The sequence below is a fragment of the Terrapene carolina genome, unplaced genomic scaffold, assembly GCF_002925995.2.
Source record: "Terrapene carolina triunguis isolate 2854851 unplaced genomic scaffold, T_m_triunguis-2.0 Scaffold374, whole genome shotgun sequence".
NCBI classification, from domain to species: domain Eukaryota; kingdom Metazoa; phylum Chordata; order Testudines; family Emydidae; genus Terrapene; species Terrapene triunguis.
This window is the reverse complement of record NW_020664725.1, coordinates 14,955,045-14,976,456: the sequence shown is the minus strand read 5'-3', so window position 1 is coordinate 14,976,456 and position 21,412 is coordinate 14,955,045. Positions and strand designations below refer to the sequence as shown.

Genomic DNA, 21,412 nt, shown 5'->3' with positions numbered 1-21,412 from the left:
TCTGGAGGGAGGGTGCCAGAGAAATGATCCTGGAGACCAAGCGCTCCGCAGATCCACAGAGCGGGGAAGGCCCCCTGGAGGATGAGCTGGAAGATGAGGGGGTTCGGTCCCGATGGGCCACGTGATCATTGGTAGAGGGTAAAGATTTTAGGCCCTGATCAACCTGCTCTAGATTGGAAATGATGCCCTACAGGTGAAAAGTCTTGTCCTCCCGTCCCTCTGACCTGGATATAGAGCCCAAGAGACGGACACTCAGTAGCCCATCCCCTGCCCCTGTGAGCCGAGCCAGATCCCACCAGCATTGAATGTATCTGCATCTCTGATGTTAGCTTTGCCATGCCCCCACTACCATTACTGGGCGCTCCAGACCACCCACAGGGAGCAGAGTGTGACTGCATACACCCCCAGGGTCAGGACGTACACCCAGAACAGCAGTCTATCCAGCCTGTAGGACAGCGTGAGCCAGTTGACTTCTAGTCTGCTGGCCCAGTCTAGTGCACGGAGCTGGGAGCTGATCAGGAGGAGCTCTGCCAGGATCTTCTCCATTGGGGCCTTCCGGGCGCTCGTCACCTTCCAAGGCCCCTCTCCTTTCCCTTCCTCCGCTTCCCCCCGCAACAAGAGACCTGCAATGACAGCAAAGCATGTTCAGCAAGGCAGCAGTTCAGGGGGCTGTATGTGCACAGAGTGCACCGAAAACCCAGCCTTTCTTGTACCTGCAATGTCACCATCTGCTTGCAGCCTGGGAGCCTGGGGTCTCTCGCCGGGGCCTCCTCCAACTATGGCGCTGCTCACCCAGCAGCCGGAGAAGAGCCTTTTCCGCACAGGGTCTTCCCCCAGATGAAGGAACTTTACTAGCAGGATAGACTTGGACAGGCTGAGAACCAAGAGGGCCATGCAAACCGTGAAGAACACCCCTGAGGCAATGAGGAAAGAGAAAGGAACGTTACTGAGTGGGACAGGCAACCAGGACACCAAACTGCAATGGCTGAAATAGTCTCTAAGGGTGTGTCTACACTGCAGTCATGGGGTGTGACTGCAGAGCATGTAGACGTACCCAAGCTAGGTTTGATCTAGCTAGGGCAAAGCTAACTTGAGTAGCAACAGTAAGGAAACCATGGTGGCAACATGGGCTAGCCACTCAAGCATGTCCCTAGGGCCCTGGGTGTGCGGGGCTAGCCACAACTTCACAGCTAGGTGAAAGCTAGCTTAGGTACGTCTACACGTGTTGCAATTGCAGCTCCTGATTACAGTGCAGACATATCCTAAGGCTCTGCCCACACTGGGGCTTCGAAGTGTTTTCAAACCATTTTCAAACCCTCTTACCGCAGCCATGCAAGCTGTGCATCCACTGTGTTAAAAACATTACTACCCTCCATAAGCCTGGTTTCAACTAGCACAGTGGTTGAGAAATACAAACCCAGTCCACTCTGGGCTGAAAATCTGACACAACCATGCTGCTGAGCGCCTCGCCGAGCCATGCAGGATGATTTGTTTGGGTGAGGCCAGGAGGGTTTGCAGTGCCCACAGGGTGTCAGCGGCACTGTAGTTCTTTTCCCAGAGGTTTGTTTGCCGGAGGATGCACACGTCAAATCAGGGTTAGCAACAGGTGCTTTAAAGGAGAAGAATAGTACTGGCACCAATGACTGGCTGCCCAAGAGAGGCCCCACCTGGTCAGAGTAAGACACCTACTCAGCAGGGAAGAGCTGCATGAATGTCCGTCAACATTTCCCTGCAGTGAGAATGATTAGACCACGGAACTTTCCCCCCAAGGCAGATGTCCCATTACTGCCCAAGTCTGCCCATTTTAAAGCTAGTCTGGAGAATGAATCTGGGCTGGATAGGATAAACTCATGGGTCTTCACCGTCTCTGACCTCTAGTGTTTGCAGATTTACATGCTCCCTTAGAATAGAGTCCCTACCATAACAGCCCAGCCCGTCCAAGATGCACTGGCCAAACCCAACTCACCAATGAGGGGAGTGCTGACCGCAGTGCCTGGCAGCTTGTCTGACATGTTGACTTTGAAGACGGTATAGCCAACCAGCACGCTGGTCTTGAAGGTTATCCTGGTGCCACAGTTGGGTGGCAGGTAGAAGCTGGCCAGGTCAATGACCATCAGGAATAGACTGGGGATCAGCAAACTGACCACATATAGCAGGGGGCGTCTTCGGATAACAACCTGGGGTGGAGAAGAGAAGTCAGCGCCAATTCTAAGAGTGACCTGAAAACAACGGGGCTTTGGATTTTTAGCATCTTAAGATGCAGAGACCTGTCGCGTAAGAGCACTGAGAGATGTGGGGGCTCCTCCATGCCACTCACCTAAGTGGTGCAGGGTGGGCCAGGAGCGAGGGATTGTTACATTGGCCAGAACTTTTGTGAATTCACCACCAGCTTGAATTTTCTCCCCACAAACCTGGAACATTTTTGAGGTTGGCAAGAGTTTGGGGAACTCTTATTCATATATCTCTCCACATGATCCCTTTGCCTCTGGGCTTTGCAGATTCAGACAGAAGCAGACATCCCCAAACACCAAGAGTGGTTGCTTTTGCTGTATTTGTGATCCAAGTAATGAGATGAACCCACCTGCCGCCTCCCTGCCATTCATCTTGGGGACAGCTGTGCAAACCTTCCTGCTGCAAAACCTGTAGCCATGAGAATTCACCTAGTTTGGGCTTCAAATGGGGAAACACAATCAGCTGTGTTTCATGCAACCGTTTTTAGGGCCTGCAAACCTTTAACGAAAACTTGAAGCCAAACATTTTGCTGTCTCTCACTGGGCATGACATTTTTGAGACTCCAGTTTGTAACTGGGTCTTTCATGAGATTTCTAGGTGCTGGAGTGATAAGTTCTGGGTCCAGTGAACTTTTCCAAATCTATCTGCATTGCAGAGTTTAACCCAACTTGTTGGGTTTGGTTTGAGTCTTACCATCGCCAAAATGGATCGGAAGGAACCCGAAACTTTTAAATCAAAACCCTTGGGTGTCAAAGCACGTGATGAGAAAACGATTCCCACTAAAAAACTGTTGCAAGGCAGAGAACAGTTTTTAGTGAGAATTGGTTCCACTCAGAGTGTCAGAATGAAAATCATGAGGGAAGAAATTTAGCCTAGGTAGCCTGTTCCCCCTGTCTGCTTCTGAGAGTCTGAGTTTATTGAGCAGTACTGATCTCATTGCATCTTGGATGTCTCTCTCTGGCCATTGGTACCATGCGCCTCACCGTGGTGCTCTTGAAGAGCAAAGCATTGGCCCAGTGTGTCATGTTGCCATGTGGAGGTCATAGTCTGGATCTCACCCTTTCCGGCGGGGTGAAGGAGAAGGGGGAGCCTTGCATGAGTTCCATGAGAGAAGCAGCTGTAATTGGCTGGGGTCCTGCACCCAGGTTCACCCACAGCACAATACAACAGATTTCTACCAAGTTCACTGCCCTGGGTCTGGTAGCCAGATACCAGGGCAGATTTAGCTAGTCAGTGGAGCCCCCAGCCAGATGTGGGACGTGCTGTGGCTGCATCCTGTGTGCTACCTGAGCCAAGGCTCAGAGCAGGAGCCAGGTTGTGCATAGACCCCAGTTCTTCTAACTGAGCCACCAGGAGTCAGCTGGGGTTACCTCCTCCTGGCTAGGCGGGTAGGACCCACGCTGAGCTGGCCTCAGCTGGGAGTCGCTCTCTGCAGATCTTAAACCAGCCAAATCCCATCCTCTCTAATAAGCTAAGAAGTTGATGCCTTTAAATTCTCCAGCAAAGGGAGGAAAGCACTTTAGTTTCAGTCGTGTTCTCCATTAGACACCCTTCAGGTGTTAGCAATATTATGCCACAATTTCATTATCCATTAAAGCCAGGTAATAATAAGTACACAAAGGTATTTGCAGCCCATTGATGTTAATGAAGGAGATCAATCTCATTCCGAGCATGTACAGCAGCCGCACATTGGAGATGGAATATTACCCAAGGTTAGGCATGAATTGTCTCCTTGATAGCAGACCCCACCAGCACTTAATTTTGCATGACTGTCTTTATGGCACAGACAGCGTTTGACACCCAGACACAGGTTTGCCGCTAAGTTTGCTACATTCTCTCCCCCCACCTCTGTGATTTCTCTTGCAGACGGGAAGGTTGCAATGTTTTCCTCTCACCTGGGCTACCAGGGCAGTAAGGAGTCAAAGGTGACTCTGGCTGGAAAGCTGGTCAGGTAGCGCAGGGCTGATTTGTGCTGTTTTCAGATGAGACCTGCTCAGTGCCCAGGGTCAATGCCCAGGGGACTCCTGTGTGAGTGACGCTGGGCACAACTCCCTTCGCCTGCTCTTGGGGGGATGGGAGGGCAATACCCAGGGTGCCCCTACCCGTCAGTTCAGTGCTGCCCCTCAACCCCCAGATTCCTAGGGCATACCCCTGAATCTCTGTGTCACTGTAGTCCACTTATTTTCCTGCTGTCCGGGACCCCGGTGTCTGTTTCTGCTCCAGCCCAGGCTCAGAGGAATGTGTCCTGCTGTGGCCGCTGGAATGGGTCCCAGGCTCAGAACTGACATCCTTGTCATAGCCATTGTCTTCACGTGGGGTCCCCCTGCTCACTGCTGAAAGCAGCCCCGGCTTCCAAACATTGCCTGAGCCTTGCGACGTGCCTGGCATGTCCCTGGGGCAAGTGCCAAGGGGACGGGTTTGCTGGGACCGAACAAGGCAGCAGTGAGTCTGTACTGTAGGTACAGGGGCAGGAAAGAGGGCTGCTGGGGTGGGGACTGCTTACATAGAGGGGATCTGAAGGTAACTGGGTAACTTAAGAACAGATGGCTCAGCGCTAACGCAATGTAACATTCACCCCGCCAGGACAGGCGCTGGATTTCCATGGGGCAAACCACACCCCAGAGTCTCAGCACCAGTGAGAGAGTCTGAGCCACCGGAGAGGCTACCGCTGCCACTGCTGCTCAAGGTAATACTGCCTGCTCCCCCACTGTGCCAGCTTGCAGATCTGGTACTAGGGGCATTGGAGGAAGATGCTAATGATTTTTTGCAGGAATGTAAATATATAAAAAATGTTAAATTCCCCCTGGAACATTTTCAGTTTTTCAACAAAAACTTAGAACCAGAAACTAAAATGCTTTGGGATTTGAATTAAAAAACTGAAATCTTGTTCCTGAAAATGGTTTGGTTTTTATGAAAACCTGGAAAATTTTAATAGAAAACATGGAAAATTTCAACTAAAAGTTTGAAAAAGCCACTTTCTGTCAAAAATAAAAAATGTTACAAGAAAAACTGGCCCTTTCCTAGTTACTAGGCCAGTCTGGGGCGTCCCCTGACTGGCGAGCGGCACTGAACAGTCGGGTAAGGGGGTTCTGTGAGTGCATTAAGGTCAGCCATGCTGGGCCTGATTCTCCTCTCGGAGACACTTGGGTAAATTGCAAGTGACTCCACTGAAGTCAGCTAGAATATCCTCCAGCCCAAACCTTGGCCCTAAACTCAGTCACTGTTAGTAGGATCTTTGTGCGAGGTCCGATTAACCGCCAGGTTCCTGCTTTGCCTCTGCGCTCCCCTTGGTGTATGAAAGGCAGGAAGAGAGGCTGAGCTTGTGGTGCTTAGCAAGGGGGACCTGCTGGGAAACTGGGGAGGCCTGGGCAGCAGTTGGGGAGCTGTCCAGCCTGCTGCCTGGGGCCCAGGGGGTCTGATAAGTTTCTGAGAGGCCTCGGGGTTCTCGAAGCCCTGAGTGTTGAGTTTGCTGCTTCCACCGAACGGGTGTGTGTTTCAGATCTGCAGCCCACCCTGCAGTTGCTTCTCTTAGTGTTTTTCCCTTTAAATGCTCTTCATTATTCGCTCTGGCATTAATAATGTTCGCAGGCTGCTATCTTTAAAATTAATGAGGTGTTTAACTCTTAGTCAAGAAGCTCATCAAAACAAAAACACATTTTCGTCCTCCAGCAAGCGGTGTGGACAAATTAGCTGCTTCCCCTCCACACTCCAGCCTTCTCCGGCAAGGAGACGGGAGCCACAGGCTATCTCCTCAATGCTGCTGCTTGGAACGTAGGTACTGCTGTCAGTCGATTTCATGAGCGATGCAAGTGTCCATGCTGGTGTGACAGAGGGATGCCTGGGGCAGAGCACCTGCAGCAGCCCTGTTCAGCGCCTGCAGTGTCCGCTCTATCCGTGTACTACACAGTTACCACCTTAGCATCTGGAGCCCTAAGTCCGTGTGTATAGGTGTGAAGATCCGCAGGCCTGAAGCAGGGTCTGCTGGTTCCTGGGTGGCTGCTGTGTCCACATGGCCACTCAACAGCTCTGGCAACGCAGGGAACAGCAGCCTATGCACTCTACAGGTTCAAGCACCCCGGCTGTCCCACCCACGGAGGTCCTGGCTGGAGGAGTCTACGGAGTGCCCTGACTGGCTCGGGCATGCTATTTAAGGGACAGGGGAATCACCTGGAGTCTGTCTGTGCAGTCCTGATACCATACCTTGCACCTAGTTCCTGACTCCAGCTCTGCCCCTGGCCCCGCTCCTGGTCCTGGTTCCTGGTCCCCTGTGTTCTGCTCCTAACTTTGCACTCTGCCAACCCTACTTTGGCTGGCCTGTTGGCCCTGGCCCAGTATGGTTCATTGATCTCGACTCTGATCAGACCCTGTGGCGTGACGTGGTACAGAGTGCTGCTTCTAGCCTGGACCATCTAGACCGAGGTAGTCAATTATTCTTTGTCAAGGTCCAAATTTGTTGGTCACGGTATAGTCAAGGTCCGGAATTGAGAGAAACGTTTTTCACCCCGCAATAACGATGATGATGATAAGTAAATAACAAGATTTTGCAGTCCGTTCAAAAGCATGTGAACTTGGACTAGGTTCTCGATTCCACTCAGACCTATGCCCCCTTGGCTGGGGATCCTGGCAGTAGGTCACTGTATGGTAGCCATCGCTGTACCGGGATCAGGTGCGAGCTCAGAGCTACCATACCTCAGCATTGGTCTAAATTTCACTTTCTCTTCGCTGGCGTGTTCGACGACCAGGTCTGAGCTCCTCTTTTCAGGCTGCATCTGTTACTTTTCTGTCTTGGAGTTGTCCCCACCCTGCCTGACGGACGGGGAGCCTGGGCGAATGCTAATGCTGTCTCGCTTTGGAGGTTGATCTCCAGGAGCCCATAGAGAGAGAGCCCTGCCTCTTGTGTTGGATCATGTGGTATCCAACCAGGGATGTTCCCAGCATCCAGCTGGTTGTGCCCCTCTTGTCTACCTCATCCTCAGTGCTGGTACTGGGGCATTTTACAGAATGACCTGCTTTCTCCCTCGCTACCACCCTCATCTTGGCTTGTCCTCCATGTTGCAGCCGCCCACTTCCCAGTGGATCACAACCCATCGATAGCCAGGAATTGCAGCATGTCGCGTGTTAGTGAGAATGTGAAGCGCAGCAGAGCCCGTGTGCTCGTGATGGATTCAATGACTCTGAAGCCCAGCGCAAATCACTGAGCGGAAGAGAAGAAAAGGAGGGAAAGTGGAAGGTGCCAAATGGAAAGATGTCCGTGCATTAGAGGCAAAGGAGAAATAGCTGATACCTACGTTAAACTGAATCTGGGCGAAGCGTCCGGTCTCCATGTGCAGGACCCGGGGATGTGAGGGCACAGAGAGCAGCTCCCACTCACCGTCATCCAGAAACAACGTCTTGTCATTCTTAATGTCCTCACGGCTTCTCCAGAAGGTGAGGTCCACATCCTCCACTGAGAATGACACAAACAAAGGGCTGGGACTCAGGGGAAGGGAGTCCTGTGAACGCGGGATGGTCTCACCCCATTTCTTCCACGAGCTGCCAGTGGCCACAGGGCTGGGGAAAGAGCTTCACTGGCCTTCTCTATGGCCCCTGCAAATGGTACGAGCCCCATCAACTCGGACACTTCCTGTACTGACTGGAGCCCTAGGAGACCCATTGCTATATCCCTCGATTGGCTTTTCCATCCCTCCGTGCCGTGGGATCTTGACTGTGGCCATTGTAGATGCAGTTGGTCACTTTTCAGCCTGGGTGATCTCTATGGGAGCCAGTGTAAAGGCCGAGTCAGACTTACAACCTCCAGCGTGAGATGGAACTGGCTACCTTGCTGCTATAGAGCTCGCCTGCTGACTTACGAACTGCCTGGCATTGATGCTGGCACCAGACCAGCACCGCGTTCCAAAGGGAGCCCTCAGTGGGGCACCTACCCTGGGCAGCGCTGAGCTAGGTCCTGCAACACATGCTAGTCATGTTCCTCTTCACACTCCCCAGCTGAGATTCCCAAGCCTGGGCTGAGTCCTGTCGTGCTCACCTGTGTGCAGGATGCTGCTGAAGGTCAGGCTGCAGTTCTGGGTGTCGAAGGGAAAGGCGTAGGCCTCCAAACTGCACGCGGACACCACCTGCATGGGCTTGTAGTTCTTGATCATCCCAGCAGCATTCACGTAAACGTAGGGGAGATCGGGGGACCTGCTGACATCCACGCTGTACAGAACAGGAGGGTTTGTTGCACAGGGAGGGTGGGGGAAAGAGACCTGACTAGTTCATTGCACAGGATACAGGCAGTGAGGTTTTTTTAATGTCCACGCTCAGGATTCCAAGCTCTCATGTGACACTATAGGTGTAAGGGTGGTCCAGTGGCCAGGGCATTAGTCTGGGACTTAGTAGACCCTAGGTTCAATTCCCTGCTCACCCTGTGTGACCTCTGGAAGTTTCTCTGCCCCTCAGTTCTCCATCTGTAGAATGGACTTAAAAGCAGCACCCTGCCTCGCTCCCACAGGTTCTGCGGGAATGAAGCCATTAAGATGGTGAGGTGCCCAGGCACTACAGTTGTGGGGACCAGGTTAAGTATCAGACAGAGAGTGCCTGTGGCACTCAATTTACGAGGCTCAGAAGGATGAAGCGCCAAGCTGACCCTGCTGTGTTTGGAATCTCTTGCTCCACAGAAGCTAAGTGTCTCACACCTGCGACTCAGACTGTTAATCCATCCCCTGCAAAGCCTTCAAACAGCTCGTCTAGAGCCGTTAGAAACAAGATTTTTTTTCCTCTCCCCCCTGCACCCCCCCCCCGATGGAGCCTTTTGTTCTTGCTGTGGGCAGAGGCAGAGCTTGCACTGATCAGCCAAAAAGAAGCCCTGAACCCACCGCAACCTACTGCGTGCAGTAAAACTCTGGCCCGATCCAAACTCACAATTCGTTGATGACGATATCCGGAGACCAGAGGGTGCTGAGTGGCAGGGAAATCTCCCTGATCCCATCATAGAGGCTGGAATTCCAGGTGAGAAACTCATCCTTCCACATCTGTGGGAGGGAGAATGGAGAGTGTGACTGCCCGGGTGGTTTCCCATATTGTGACTTGGCAGGGCCGGTTAACCGAGGTGCCACAGTGAGTTCAAACCACTGACTTCCCGATTTAGGGGATGGTAGGTACAGAAAATATCCCTGCATTGGGAATGTGATAATCGCTTGATCCCCTGTGCTAATGGCCAAGAAAGAGCGGCTCAGGTAGCAGTGAGTCCTACTCTGCTTCCTACAGGATAGATTTTTACGGGTGTGTAAAGTGGATATTCTCATCAGAACACGGCTGCTTTACCTGTCACCAGGAGTCTGTACAATCGGTGCTGATGCAGGCACTCCTCTTCAGCTCCACCATCCCCAGCTCAGGCTGGCTCAGAAAATGCATTTCTCAGAGTCTGCAGTCTCTGAGATTTGCCTGTGTCCAGAGTGGGTTGAAATGTGAAAAGGACATTTTTTTCCCAATTTTTTTTGGGGTGGGGGTGGTTCAAAATTTGAAATTAAAAAAATGCTAATTGACATTTTGAAATGTTTTGAGCAGCACTACATGTGTATGCTTGGTTCATCTACCCTATCTGACGCTTTTGAGGATGGTGGAGAACCCGTTTAAAACACCTGACTGATTTCCCCCCCCCCCCCCAATTCCACATAGGAAGGAAAGAAGGGAATTGGTGTGGGAGATAGACCCCACTGCAGGTGAATGTGCCCTGGCCCCTGGAAGATATCCTCCAAGATGTTGTCAAATAATATCAAAGGAATACATTTTGAGAAGATTGCAGTCAGATATTCCACAAAGGGAAGAGGCTAAACCTATCGCATTATTCATTATGAATGATTTTTTTTCAGTTTTTTCAGAAATCAAAGTTGTTACTGGGACACTAAAAGTATCCACTCCAACACACACATGCAAGACTCCAAACTTCTTTCCCTTAAACCCACCCAGATGGGTACAATAACAAGATGACATTTAGCACTAAGATACAGCACTATCTATTGGTGGAGGTGTACCCTGCACTGATCATTACAATATTAACTGAGTCAGAAAGCAAACAACCTAAAGTAATGTATAATAAATACTACAGAGCAATTAAGTTCTCTCTCTGCTTCAGCATCACATGTAGTTAAGGAAGAAAATATCATTTACCTGCCGAAACCAAATGCTTGTTGTTAGCTTTTGATTCTGTGTATTCTGTAGGGGGGAAAATAAAATCAAATGTTTAACAAATTACATAACTGACTCAATGGATCGTAAAGAGACATGACAACTTAAAAATCACACTGCTCTCAGAACGAGTAGGCTCTGCTGTACCCATTGGTGTTACACATAACATCTAAGGTTGCTCTAGACGAAAGAAATTAAATAAGTATTATTCATTATTTCTTTAGTGTGATGTTTTGTACATTTTTCCCATTGAGAGTCTTTGGGGTTTTGTACCATAATCCATTAGGTGCTTTTGAAAATCTCTCCCACTCTTTGTATATCATCAATTTCAAAAATGTCCTGTCTATAATCAGGTAGATCCTGCAATCACCTGCTCCCAGCTGTAATATCTGCGACAGGAATAGTCCCATTGGCTTTCACAGGGTTACTCACTGTTCTAAGCGATGTGCCTGGTAACAGCTGTTCGCAAGAATGGGACCTGAGTTAGTGAGCTTCTCCAGTGCTTTGCATGAGGCTTTCATGCAGTAAAATGGGATAGAAGAACATTTATGAAATAGGAAAAGATGGTGTGTAGGAATAGATAATATCCCTTTAAATAGCTTGTGAGCCCTCCAGTAGTGCTCAGTGTGTTCTGTGTTTTAGAAGCCATCAAAACCAGCCCTGTGTATACAAGTTTGTGTATATTTAGTAACCACCTTTCTTTTGGACTCAGTTGTGCTCCTGTGATTCCTTCATATTATTTTTGTTGTGTGAAGAGCTAAAGAAACAACAGAAATTGTGATTGTAAAATCACCAGGCCTGCCAGGGGGAGCTCATGGAAGACTTTCAACTCATTTTTTTTTAAACTGACTAGATTTCAATTTGATTGCATCCCTTTACGTTTCTCTCTGATAAAACCAGGCCATAGAGAAGGATCCTGAGGTTTGTTTGGCCATCACCTCACTTCACGTCAGCCTGCGGCTCCCATTTGTTGTTCATCTGTGTCTGTGCAATCCTCACTACAGTAAATTATCTTTGATAAAATAGTACTTTGGCTGCACTTGACACACTAAATGAATCATCAGTCTCTCTCTTGCACCCTAATTAGCTACTGTGACATTAATCAGGCTGCTAAGCATAATACCATATTCTCAGCAAATCCAGGGCTAAAAATATGAGGCTGAGCTTGTATTTGTAATCAGGATATTCATAATTTTTCAAAGGGAGTTGTCTCAGCTGCTACAGGCAGCCACTTATGTTAAATCTTTGTGCGTGTGGATTTTCCTGCTCATAAAACAGAAGTGTGACCTCAAGCTAGGTGTATTTTTTATGACATATAGAAATTCCCTCCCTTTGTTATGATTCAGCATATTTTATTTTTCCTCTTCATTACTCGCACGGTTCAAGTTGGGCACGTACATAATTGTTTGTAGGATCAAGGCCGTATTAATTCTTGAGGCAAAAGGTTTTCTCAAATTACTAGTATCTTGGGATGGAGCAAAAGCACAAGTTGAAGAAAGAAGGCTCCTTTGGAATACAGGAGATCAAATTTCTCCCAAAAGAGATGGAAGAAAGACACTAGTTGTTAATGAAGTGTGACTCCCATCTTGATGGAATATGAGAGAATAGCAGGAATGCTTTGGGTTTGCTGCGGACTCGGAGCTTGGAATTTGTATATCCATGCCATTTTGAAAGTGGATTAAGCTCATTTCCCTGGAAAAAGTAGTTTAGGAAATCATTGGAGATGAAAAAGAAACTGCAACATACTTTCCAGAATCCTTGGATCATCACACAAAAGGTTGCATTGAGAAGAAATGAGTCAGCCCTATTCAGACACCTTTGCACAAAATACGGATGACCGGTTTCTATGATGTCCTCTAGGGGGAGGCGTGCATCAGCATCCGAGACAGGGCTTGGTTCATGCATGAAAAAGAAAAAAATAATTTATAACTTTTGTTTGGCCATTTTGGCTAAATTCCTTTGTAATGGCTGAATATCCACTATGTCCTCTCCTGGGGGACTATAATCTGCCTGTCGGAAGGATGAATTCAGTGATCTAACAGGTTTTTTTCCCCACACAGTGAACGTCTATGATCCTATGAACACGTGTGATCTGTAAAAGGTGAATTCCAGGTTAGATGACCTTAGCCTAGGGGGAGCAGGCTGCCGTTTGGCTCACCTGATCAAGTTGCCTATTATGACCCATAGTAATAGTCTTATGCAGGATGGATGTCAGGCCAGTTTCAGATTTGGACAAGAGAGGGACTCAGCTAATGGTTAGTCAGCACGAGAGATTTGCTCCCACAGTTGACTTGACTTGAAGATATTGATTTTGTTGCAGAGAGCAACATTTAAAGCACCTTCAACCCTCATTCATCCTTTTTGATTACATCTTAAATCAAAATGATCAACTGCAGGATCACAGGCCCACCAAATGGGGAGCAATTGGACAACCCCATCCTTTTGTGGGTCCACTCCTTCCATCACCCCCACTAATGCTTATAGTTCTTGAGCATGCCTTCACCGTATGCCACGATGGTGCCACCACCATGGTCTAGTCCTTTTGTTCTTACCATAAAAAGCTGTTTGTTGATGGCTATCCTACACTTACTGCTAGATTCTCCATTTGGCCCTGACCGAGAGCCCAGCGTTAGAGGGGCCCGGGGTGAGCGAGGAGGAAAAATGACATCTAAGGCTAAAACTTGAATCTTTTTGTCAAGTGAAACAAGAAGTTTCTCAATGCCAGCTGGCTGGCATAATTGGTTCTCTCGTGGTATTATTCACAGCTCTTCCCTCTTTCTTTTTCAGCTACCTTCCATCTTGCTTGTTAAAAGCAAAGGATATTTTGGAGAATTGGAATTCATTAGTCTTCCTAACAGAGGGAGACTACTTAGACTTAAATTGGTGGTTAGCAAATATACAGATAATTCCCACACATTCTTATTTATTGTCTCCAGTTCGGCAGACTATAGAAACAGATGCCTGAGCGTCTGTCTGGGAGGCTCTAGTCAATGGAGTGGAATACAAAGGTATCTGGGATTCGGAATTGACGAAACTCAATATAAACAAATTGGAACTCTTCTCCGTTGACTAGATTATCTCCCTAATCAGATTTCCCCAAGGTACTCATAATAACTTGATATTCTCAGACAAGACTAGTCTTTTATGTACATGAAACAGGAGGCAAAAGATCACAATAGAAGTCAGAGGCAGTGATGAAGATGGGGTGAGAGCTCTTCACACGAAACAATGGTTGCTGAACAGTTCGTCTATTACTACATGCACCTGCTGAAGTCTCTACTGCATCAAGCCCTTTAAAGCCTACAGCTTCTTGATGACATTGGCTCTGGAGCCAAGTCTCTGATTAGATTTATCTGATAGCATGAATACGGATATTTTGAACATGCATTCGTTATAGCCAAGAAAGTAGAGAAGACCCTGACTTAAATACTACTGTTCTCCTCCTGGTCTGGTGTAATCACTTCACCCAAACCCCGCTAGCTGGCATCTAATGGAGTGAAGATGATGAATTCAGAAAGTGAAAGCTTTGCCTGCATACTATATAATTCACCACTTCCTACTGTGTACAAAAGATAACGAGGGACTCATTACAGTTAAGATGGATAAAAGCAAAACCCTGCTAGAGCTGCCGTTAGAGCCTCTTTTAGTTACTGTAACAAAAAAGGCATTTTCCAACTCTGCTCTCTCCCATTTTCTCCTTGTACAAGGATGATGGAAGGTCCAAGGCAGGAGGAAGTAGATTCTGATGTGCTAGACACCTCCAGAAAATATGTGCCTCACTCCCTTGATCTACACCCAAACTTTGGATCTTTATGTGCTCTGAAATGCAATCTCGGAGCACCAGGAAGGAATTAAACAGCTGCAATATAAGAGGTAATTACAGTGCTTGTAGTTATTTGTTAATTCATGTAGCATATTTCATATAATTAATACTGTGCCCACACTCTGCCTATGTTAATACACTTGCCTGCTCCTCAAATACATTTCAGCAGCTTCCAGAATATCAAAGTGGCTCAGGTAGTCTGAGGAGGCAGTTTGATTGCACAGAGCTTCTGACTGTGCTTAAACAGACACTGCCAAAATTAAAATTCATATTTTAATATTTCCCCCGATCGGTGCTATTAAGAACATTTTTAGCTTGTTAAAAAGGGAAGAATTCTATACGTCTAATTTAAATCACACTGGCTATTTTTGTGGTTTCTTTTACTACTTGTGTTTCATTCCAGTTGGACGGTGTCTTTGGGTTGCTCAATTTTACTTTGCTTATAGTCAAGTTTCTTCCGGGGATATTGCAGGAAATTGTCACGTGTGTTCAACTCCATTCCCAATGAACCAGCCCATACACCTTCCATAACAGGGAACGTGGTGCAATTATTTCCCCTGTGCTCTGCTTCTGAAATACCAGGGGCTTATATCCTGTGAATATTGAGTTTGATCCCTGCAATGGTATTAATAGTACCCAGGGAATATCTACACATAAGATCAGTAGACCCTGAAATACCAGTGGAAGCAAGTGATTCAGTGACTTCCACATCCTATGCCAGTAATAGACAAGCGCTGGGATTCTCTGATCTGGTCTGGCAGCGGAGGTTTCTTAAGGGAAAAGGCATAGAGCATCTGTTGCTCTCTCACTGGCACTGTGCACTTATATGTAACGCATGTAGCACGTTGGGGCTCATTCTATCCATTCTTTTCCGCCCTTTCCAAATTCCCTGTAACTTGGGTCTTAAGTTTCTGAACTCTCCCCCATCTGTATCTGTTCATCATTTTCTGATACCCCAACACACCGAATTTTCTCCAAAAGCACCAAAGCCCTTAAGCCAATGTTTATTACATGGTAGCCCGTCTGCTCTGAGCTCTTGGTTAGAATGTCCCTTCCTGGTTCTCTTAACTTAGCACAAAGCTGTTTGAATGTGGGTTTCCAGAACTGCAAGGGAAGCTTTAAAACTGGGATTTGCAATGTAGCTTAAGGGAGTTAACACCCAAATCCCATTCAACTTGGATACTGGACTCCTTTAGGCTGTTTGGTAAATCCTAGGCCTCAGTCCCTCAAAGCTGTTCTCGTTGAAACTGATCAAAATAGAGGATTTACAAACGTCTGTCTGTATTTGTATCTGTCTGTCCAACCTTTTGCAAAACAACCTATTGTTAAAAAATATTTCTTCACTGAACTGAGTTGTCAAGGATTATTTATACTTATTCTCAGCCTGAATTAAATCAAATGGGTCACTTTAAAAACTTCTTTCTAGCATTTTGAAATTCCAGAAAGTCTTATTTAAAAGGAGCAGGAGCAAAGTGGTTTGTCGATAAACAGACGGCTCCTTCTGCTGAAAAGCATCATGCACAGCCACTGGCATCCATTCAACTCCAATCTCCAACTAGCAGATTCTACTGTATTATGAACAGCGGGACACGGGTTGTAAATCAGCTTGAGATTCTGTTTACCACATCCAGCACTGCATGGACAAAGAGGTCAAGGTAAACGGTAGTGGCCTTTGACCAGTTTCTGACAGGTCTCACTCCCTTGCTGTAATTCAGTAAAAGGTGCCTGGTCAGACGATGCAAAGTAGAATTTCTGGGCCGCTGAGCATCTGTGTTTGAGCTTCCTGAAAAACAAATGAATTTGTGTAATTAGACCTGGCAGGTAGAAGAGGAAAAGTTGTTAGCTCGTTGTTGCTGAGGCTGGGTTTATTTTTGTATGGGCTGATTCATTGGGAACGGGGGGGAAATCCAGCTTGTGTCCTGCGACAGGACTCCATGGCCCTCTGAGCAATACAGGGGGAGGTAAAGGAGAAATGAAGACCAGCAATTGGAAGTGACACATTTCTGAGTGTTCCCTCTGAAATGCAAAACGATATTTTGCTCACGAGCTTCGCCAGACCTTGGGGAGCACAGCCTCACCAACTCATTGGGCTGAAGCAAATTGCCAATGCGCGTGAATGAAATCTAATCTGCGGTGTCCTGCGCATGCAGTTGCCTGAGCACTCAGTGCTTTTGATGGCTGTTTTGATGAGCTGCTGAAGGTACGAGAGATCCAGCAGGAAACTATAAATGAGATCTCCTTTCCCCGCACACCAGGCCTGCTCATACCCAATCCTTGATGAAGCATGTGGTGTCACTAGCCGCCAGAGGCGGCAATTTCTATGATTTATCAATGTCACTGAGAACAAAATGCTAGAGACTATGCTGTAGGTGCCCTGGCGTGAGTCGTGGAATAGTCACCTTCGATCGCATCAGAGCTGTAAGCCAAATGAGCATTTCGTTCTCTAGCTACGCTCTCAGGAGCAGCCTCCTCTGTTCAGCACCCCGGGAGGGCCCTCCCCCCAGCTCCATTTTCAGGGCAGTTTTCAGAAACTGTAATTTAAATAAGAGCAGCGTGTAAGATCCCAGCTGAGACCCCTTCCCCGTGGTTCCTGCCAGCTCAGCCAGGGGGATAGGTCTCCCAGCTGAGACCAACTCCCTGCAGCTCCTACTGGTTCAGGTCGGGAGGGGACAACTCCAGCCTGAGTCCCTTTCAGTACAGTTCCTAGCGGTGCAGTCCAAGGGATGTTCCCTTTGGGCTCAGCAAGTGGAGATGCTGCATATTGACCACAAGGATCTCCTTTTGGGTCTGGGCTTTAGAATGCCCATGCAATGAGCACAGCTGCCTGATGAGGGACCCCACTTTTTGGTTAAGTCAGCGCCAGCATTTAGATCCTGGAGATAAAGTTACTCTAAATATTACCTACTGTGAACTGGGATCCCTTCTCCCCTGGCCAGCAGAACCTGTGATGCAACCAGGACATTCACTGATACATTCTGGGATACAGCGGGCCAGATTCTCAGCTGGTTTAAATTGGTGTAGCTCCATTGCAGACAACAGGGCTTTGCCAATTTACATCTGGTAAGAATCTGGTCCAGCCCATTTCAATGTGGGGGTCTTCCTGTGCAATCTCCCATTGCTTGTCTTTACTTCTGTCCAGCTGATGAAGACTGGACGTAACTCCTTGCAGTCCTTAGCAATGATCTTCCAAGTGCTTGCTAGAGGGGGCACTGGACAGTGACATGAAACAGAGTGATCCCTCCAGGAGCTGATATTGCTTCTTACACAGGCCCAGAGACTAAGATAGCCCCAGGGGCTGAGTTCTTCCAGCTGAAGATACTGTCATCAGCTGCCCAGCCTCGGGAGGGAGCTTAGAAATTGCCAGACCAGAGTAGACTCATCCATCTAATCCAGCATCCAGTCTCCAACAGTGCCAGCACCAGCTGCTTCAGAGGAAGGTAAGGGTTAGGTAGATGTGTGATCATCTGCCCTCCATAAAAGTCCCATCCTTATCCTTAATAACTAGAGATTGGATTAAACCCTGCAGCATGAGATTTTATCTCCCATCCAATACGCTTCATTGTTAGTATAAATGATTCTAACTCTGGATATTCTTGTTAGCCACCAAATAGTCCAATCTCTCTTTCGATCTTACTACATTCTTTGCTTCCATGACATCATGGGGCAATGAGTTCCACAGACTAATAACACAGCAAGTGGAAAAAATATGATATTTTATCCATTTTGAAGCAGAGAAAGCACCTTCAGGACTCACTCTCCCTCCCCCACCCCACCCCACATTTAATCTTTCAGAAAACAGACCCAATAAGAAGGTTGGGTGCTTATTTAGAAATATAAATTGCAAAATAATTGCACTTTTGTTATGAAAGCGAATTAGCCAGAAGAGGATTAATTACGGCAGAGACACATTCAGAATGTAAGTGACCATTAATTAACACTAAATTATTCCTCTGAGAGCTAATGTGACATTCACATGAGCGTTAAACCAATCCCAGGTCAGCACTGTCTCAACAGACACAGAAAGAATCCATCAAGAATGGCTCAACAAGGATTTTCCCTGTGACTTCTCAGGGCGTAGTAATATAATGTAATAATTCACACTGCTTATGATCATTAGGAAGGGTCACCTGGAACTGGAACATCTCTGTATCATTGTGAGTGGCGAGTGGGGGGTGGATGTGAACGGAAACAGGCTGGAAATAAGCTTGTTTTCTATTCCATCCCATCACCTGTGGATACTTTAGTTAATCAGTGTTGTCTGTGTGTATCTCATGGTTTTTGGCCCAGATCCACAAGGTATTTAGGCTCCTAACTTCCATTTAAATCAATTTAGCACAGCTTGGAGTTGCACACAGTATTCTGGGAGAGGCTAGTCCCAATGTGATGCTGCATACAGCATGGATGTAGCATAGATTCTGATGGGGTGGGGAGGCAGCTGAGCTCTCTCATACAGATCAGGACATTCCTACAAGGTGCACAGCCCTGATCAAGGAAATCACATGCTTAAGTCTCATTGATTTCCAGGCCAAAGGGGCAGATTTTTAAAAGTGCTTACGTGCCTAACATCCATTAATTTCAATTGGTGTAGGGGGCCTAAATATCTTTTAAAATCTGGCCCAAAGTCCTCAGCAGCTTGCAGAATTGGACTCATCAGGAATGAGTGAGCGTGCAGTGCTTGCTCTTCAATGACACACACGCACACCTTTTTCATTGCCCTGCCTTAGGTTAGCTCTCTCTGGACCACACAACAGTAGGTGGAGGTTAATGTCTGTCTGAATGGGATGTGATTTCCATGAAATTACAGTCCCCGTCTTCATTAACCCTGCACGAGTTCATCAGATTTAGTGAGTACAGTGCATGCCACAGGTCTTGTTGCATAATTTCACAACCACAATGATCAGCCCCTGGAAACATTTGGATACTGCCAAATCCTCAAACCAACACAAAAATACTGCACAGACAAGGAGCAGAAGAATTAGTGAAATACAAGACCTACTCTGACAACAGCCGCCAAAGCACCCTCCCTGCCCACACAGATTGCACTGGTTTTCAGGTGACCCCTGACGACAAAATCAAGAAGGAAGAAAACTCTAGTGTGACACGTGAGAAGCGCAGTCTGATACACGCAGATACACAAGGAATTTCTGTAGATCTCTGCCACTGCCGTGAAGGGAGGAAACTGAGTCAACCCCTCTCCTGCCACAGAGGCAGCAAAGTCAGGTCCTGTAGAATTCTTCCAGACTAAATGGATTCTGAAACCTACGCTGCCTCTTCTCGACCCTACAGGCCAGTGCCTCTCACTGCAAGGACCTATCTTCTGGCTTCATAGAGCAATGAGACACCTGGGTTTGAGCCTCATCTCTGCCATGCTTTCGCTGTGTGACCTTGGGCAAGTCACTTCATCTCTTTTGGGCCTCGGTTTCCCCATTGTAAAATGGAGCTAATGATACTTGCCTTGTATCTCTCCATCTGCCTGTCAATATTATGCTTATAGCTATGTTATCTGAGTTCATGGGGCGTTTGTAAAGTGACTTGAGATCCTCAGAGGGGCGGTTATTAGTTGTCCCCTCTCTCTCTCTCTCTCTAATAAGACATGCACTGTGTATAAGTTGTAAACTCAAAGGGAACCTGCACAACATCAGAAGGCAAAATCTCTCTGCAGGTTCCATGGGGAAAGGTCTACTCGATGGAGTTATTGACAGCACTAAAAATGATCAATTGTAGGATGCCTGCTTTGAGTCAGGGTTCTAAGACTCTGCGCCCACCTCTCACCATTGTGGCAATGAATGAACGTGATGCCACTGGCCTGCATTCCAACCCCAATTATGGAAACATTATGGACTGAAACTGAAGTGAGTCCCATTTGCAGCCCTGCACGGAGGTGGGATTCCAGCACAATCAGGATTCCTGACCTTAGCAAAGTCTCCCGTTCAACTGTCAGAAGAAATATTAAAACCAAAATGAAACTCGTGTCTTATTTACAAAGAGATCTAAAAGAAGCGGCTGCTTTGTGCACAGGCTTGGTTCAGCTCTGTGGGAAACTGATGATAAATAGTTAAAAAAACACATGGGGACTTCTCAGTGAAATGAATATCATTAAAAGTGAGATGTCTGTTTTCCCTGAATTTTAACAAGACCCGTACAAACCTCCCAGCCTGAAAAACTGGTGATGAACTTTACATAGAAAATAAGGTACTGACCCACTACATTTTTGGACTCTTTCTTTTCTATGTTACATACTGTAGACAGTCGCTGCTACATGCATCACAAGAGACTTCTCTGCATCATACATGTCCTAGCACACTGTAGATCTCTGAGACTTTGGTAGCTTACCCCTTGAAAGCACTGGCATTTTCTAGACTCCTAGTCAGATGAACGCTTGCAAAGATCTTGCTCATCTTAATTATATCACAAAATTGGACCAGCCAGAGAGGAAGCAGCACCCTTGGGTCACCTATTCATTGCATGCTGTCAGGGTTAGCACAAGATGATCCCCTATAGTATATATTCTAGTCTAATTATATAGGTAGGGAGTACATACTGTGTGTGTGTGTGTATGTATGTGTATATATATATATATATATATATATAAATCCTACACAGTGTTTGCAGGCATGGGTTATAGCATCGGTCTTATCAAATAAACTTACCTGAGACTAAGAGATTAAGGAGGAAGAGGGACATGAAAACAGCTGCCATCTCATCATCTGCAGCGTCTGGCTTTGTCCAGCGCTCCCACCATTAGAGGCTTTCTTAAGTGAAGGTTAACAGTGTCTCTCTACCGGGCTCCGTTCCCCACTACAACGTCACTCTCTCTAAAACATCCAACAGGGGCCGAGGCGAACGCAGCCGTTACCTGAACGTTTCTGGGCTCTCTGCTAGCTCTGAAATATCCCAGCCCCTTCTGATCTGGAATCGGATTATAGGCAGCATTTTAATTTCATTGACATTCTAGCGCTAAGTGAATAATGGAATCCGAGGCTGGTCCCCAGGAGAGGAAATACCATGCTAATATGATTTCCTTTAGTGCTCTTACCTGAGGCTGTGCCTGTCGCTGACTTACAGCATGCTAATTCCATTAATAATTGAGGCCCAAATAGCTGCTTTAAATCAGACTTGTGCAGCGGCGTCTTCAGCATTTGACAATAGTTACTGCACTCTTGAATTACCCTGGATAATGGAAACCTGCTA

General features: G+C 47.2%; 1 protein-coding gene across 1 annotated transcript; it reads right to left on the bottom strand.

The window, feature by feature from the left end:
* Positions 1-351: 351 nt before the first annotated feature.
* On the bottom strand, positions 352-20,920 carry HTR3B (5-hydroxytryptamine receptor 3B). The gene is made up of 9 exons (XM_024216408.1): positions 20,872-20,920; positions 15,844-16,004; positions 10,381-10,425; positions 9,133-9,242; positions 8,258-8,427; positions 7,521-7,678; positions 1,967-2,177; positions 714-914; positions 352-623 (listed from the first exon to the last, which is right to left on the bottom strand). Exons 1-9 carry the CDS (start codon positions 20,918-20,920, stop codon positions 352-354), a joined length of 1,377 nt encoding a protein of 458 aa, XP_024072176.1.
* Between the last annotated feature and the right edge of the window lie 492 nt (positions 20,921-21,412).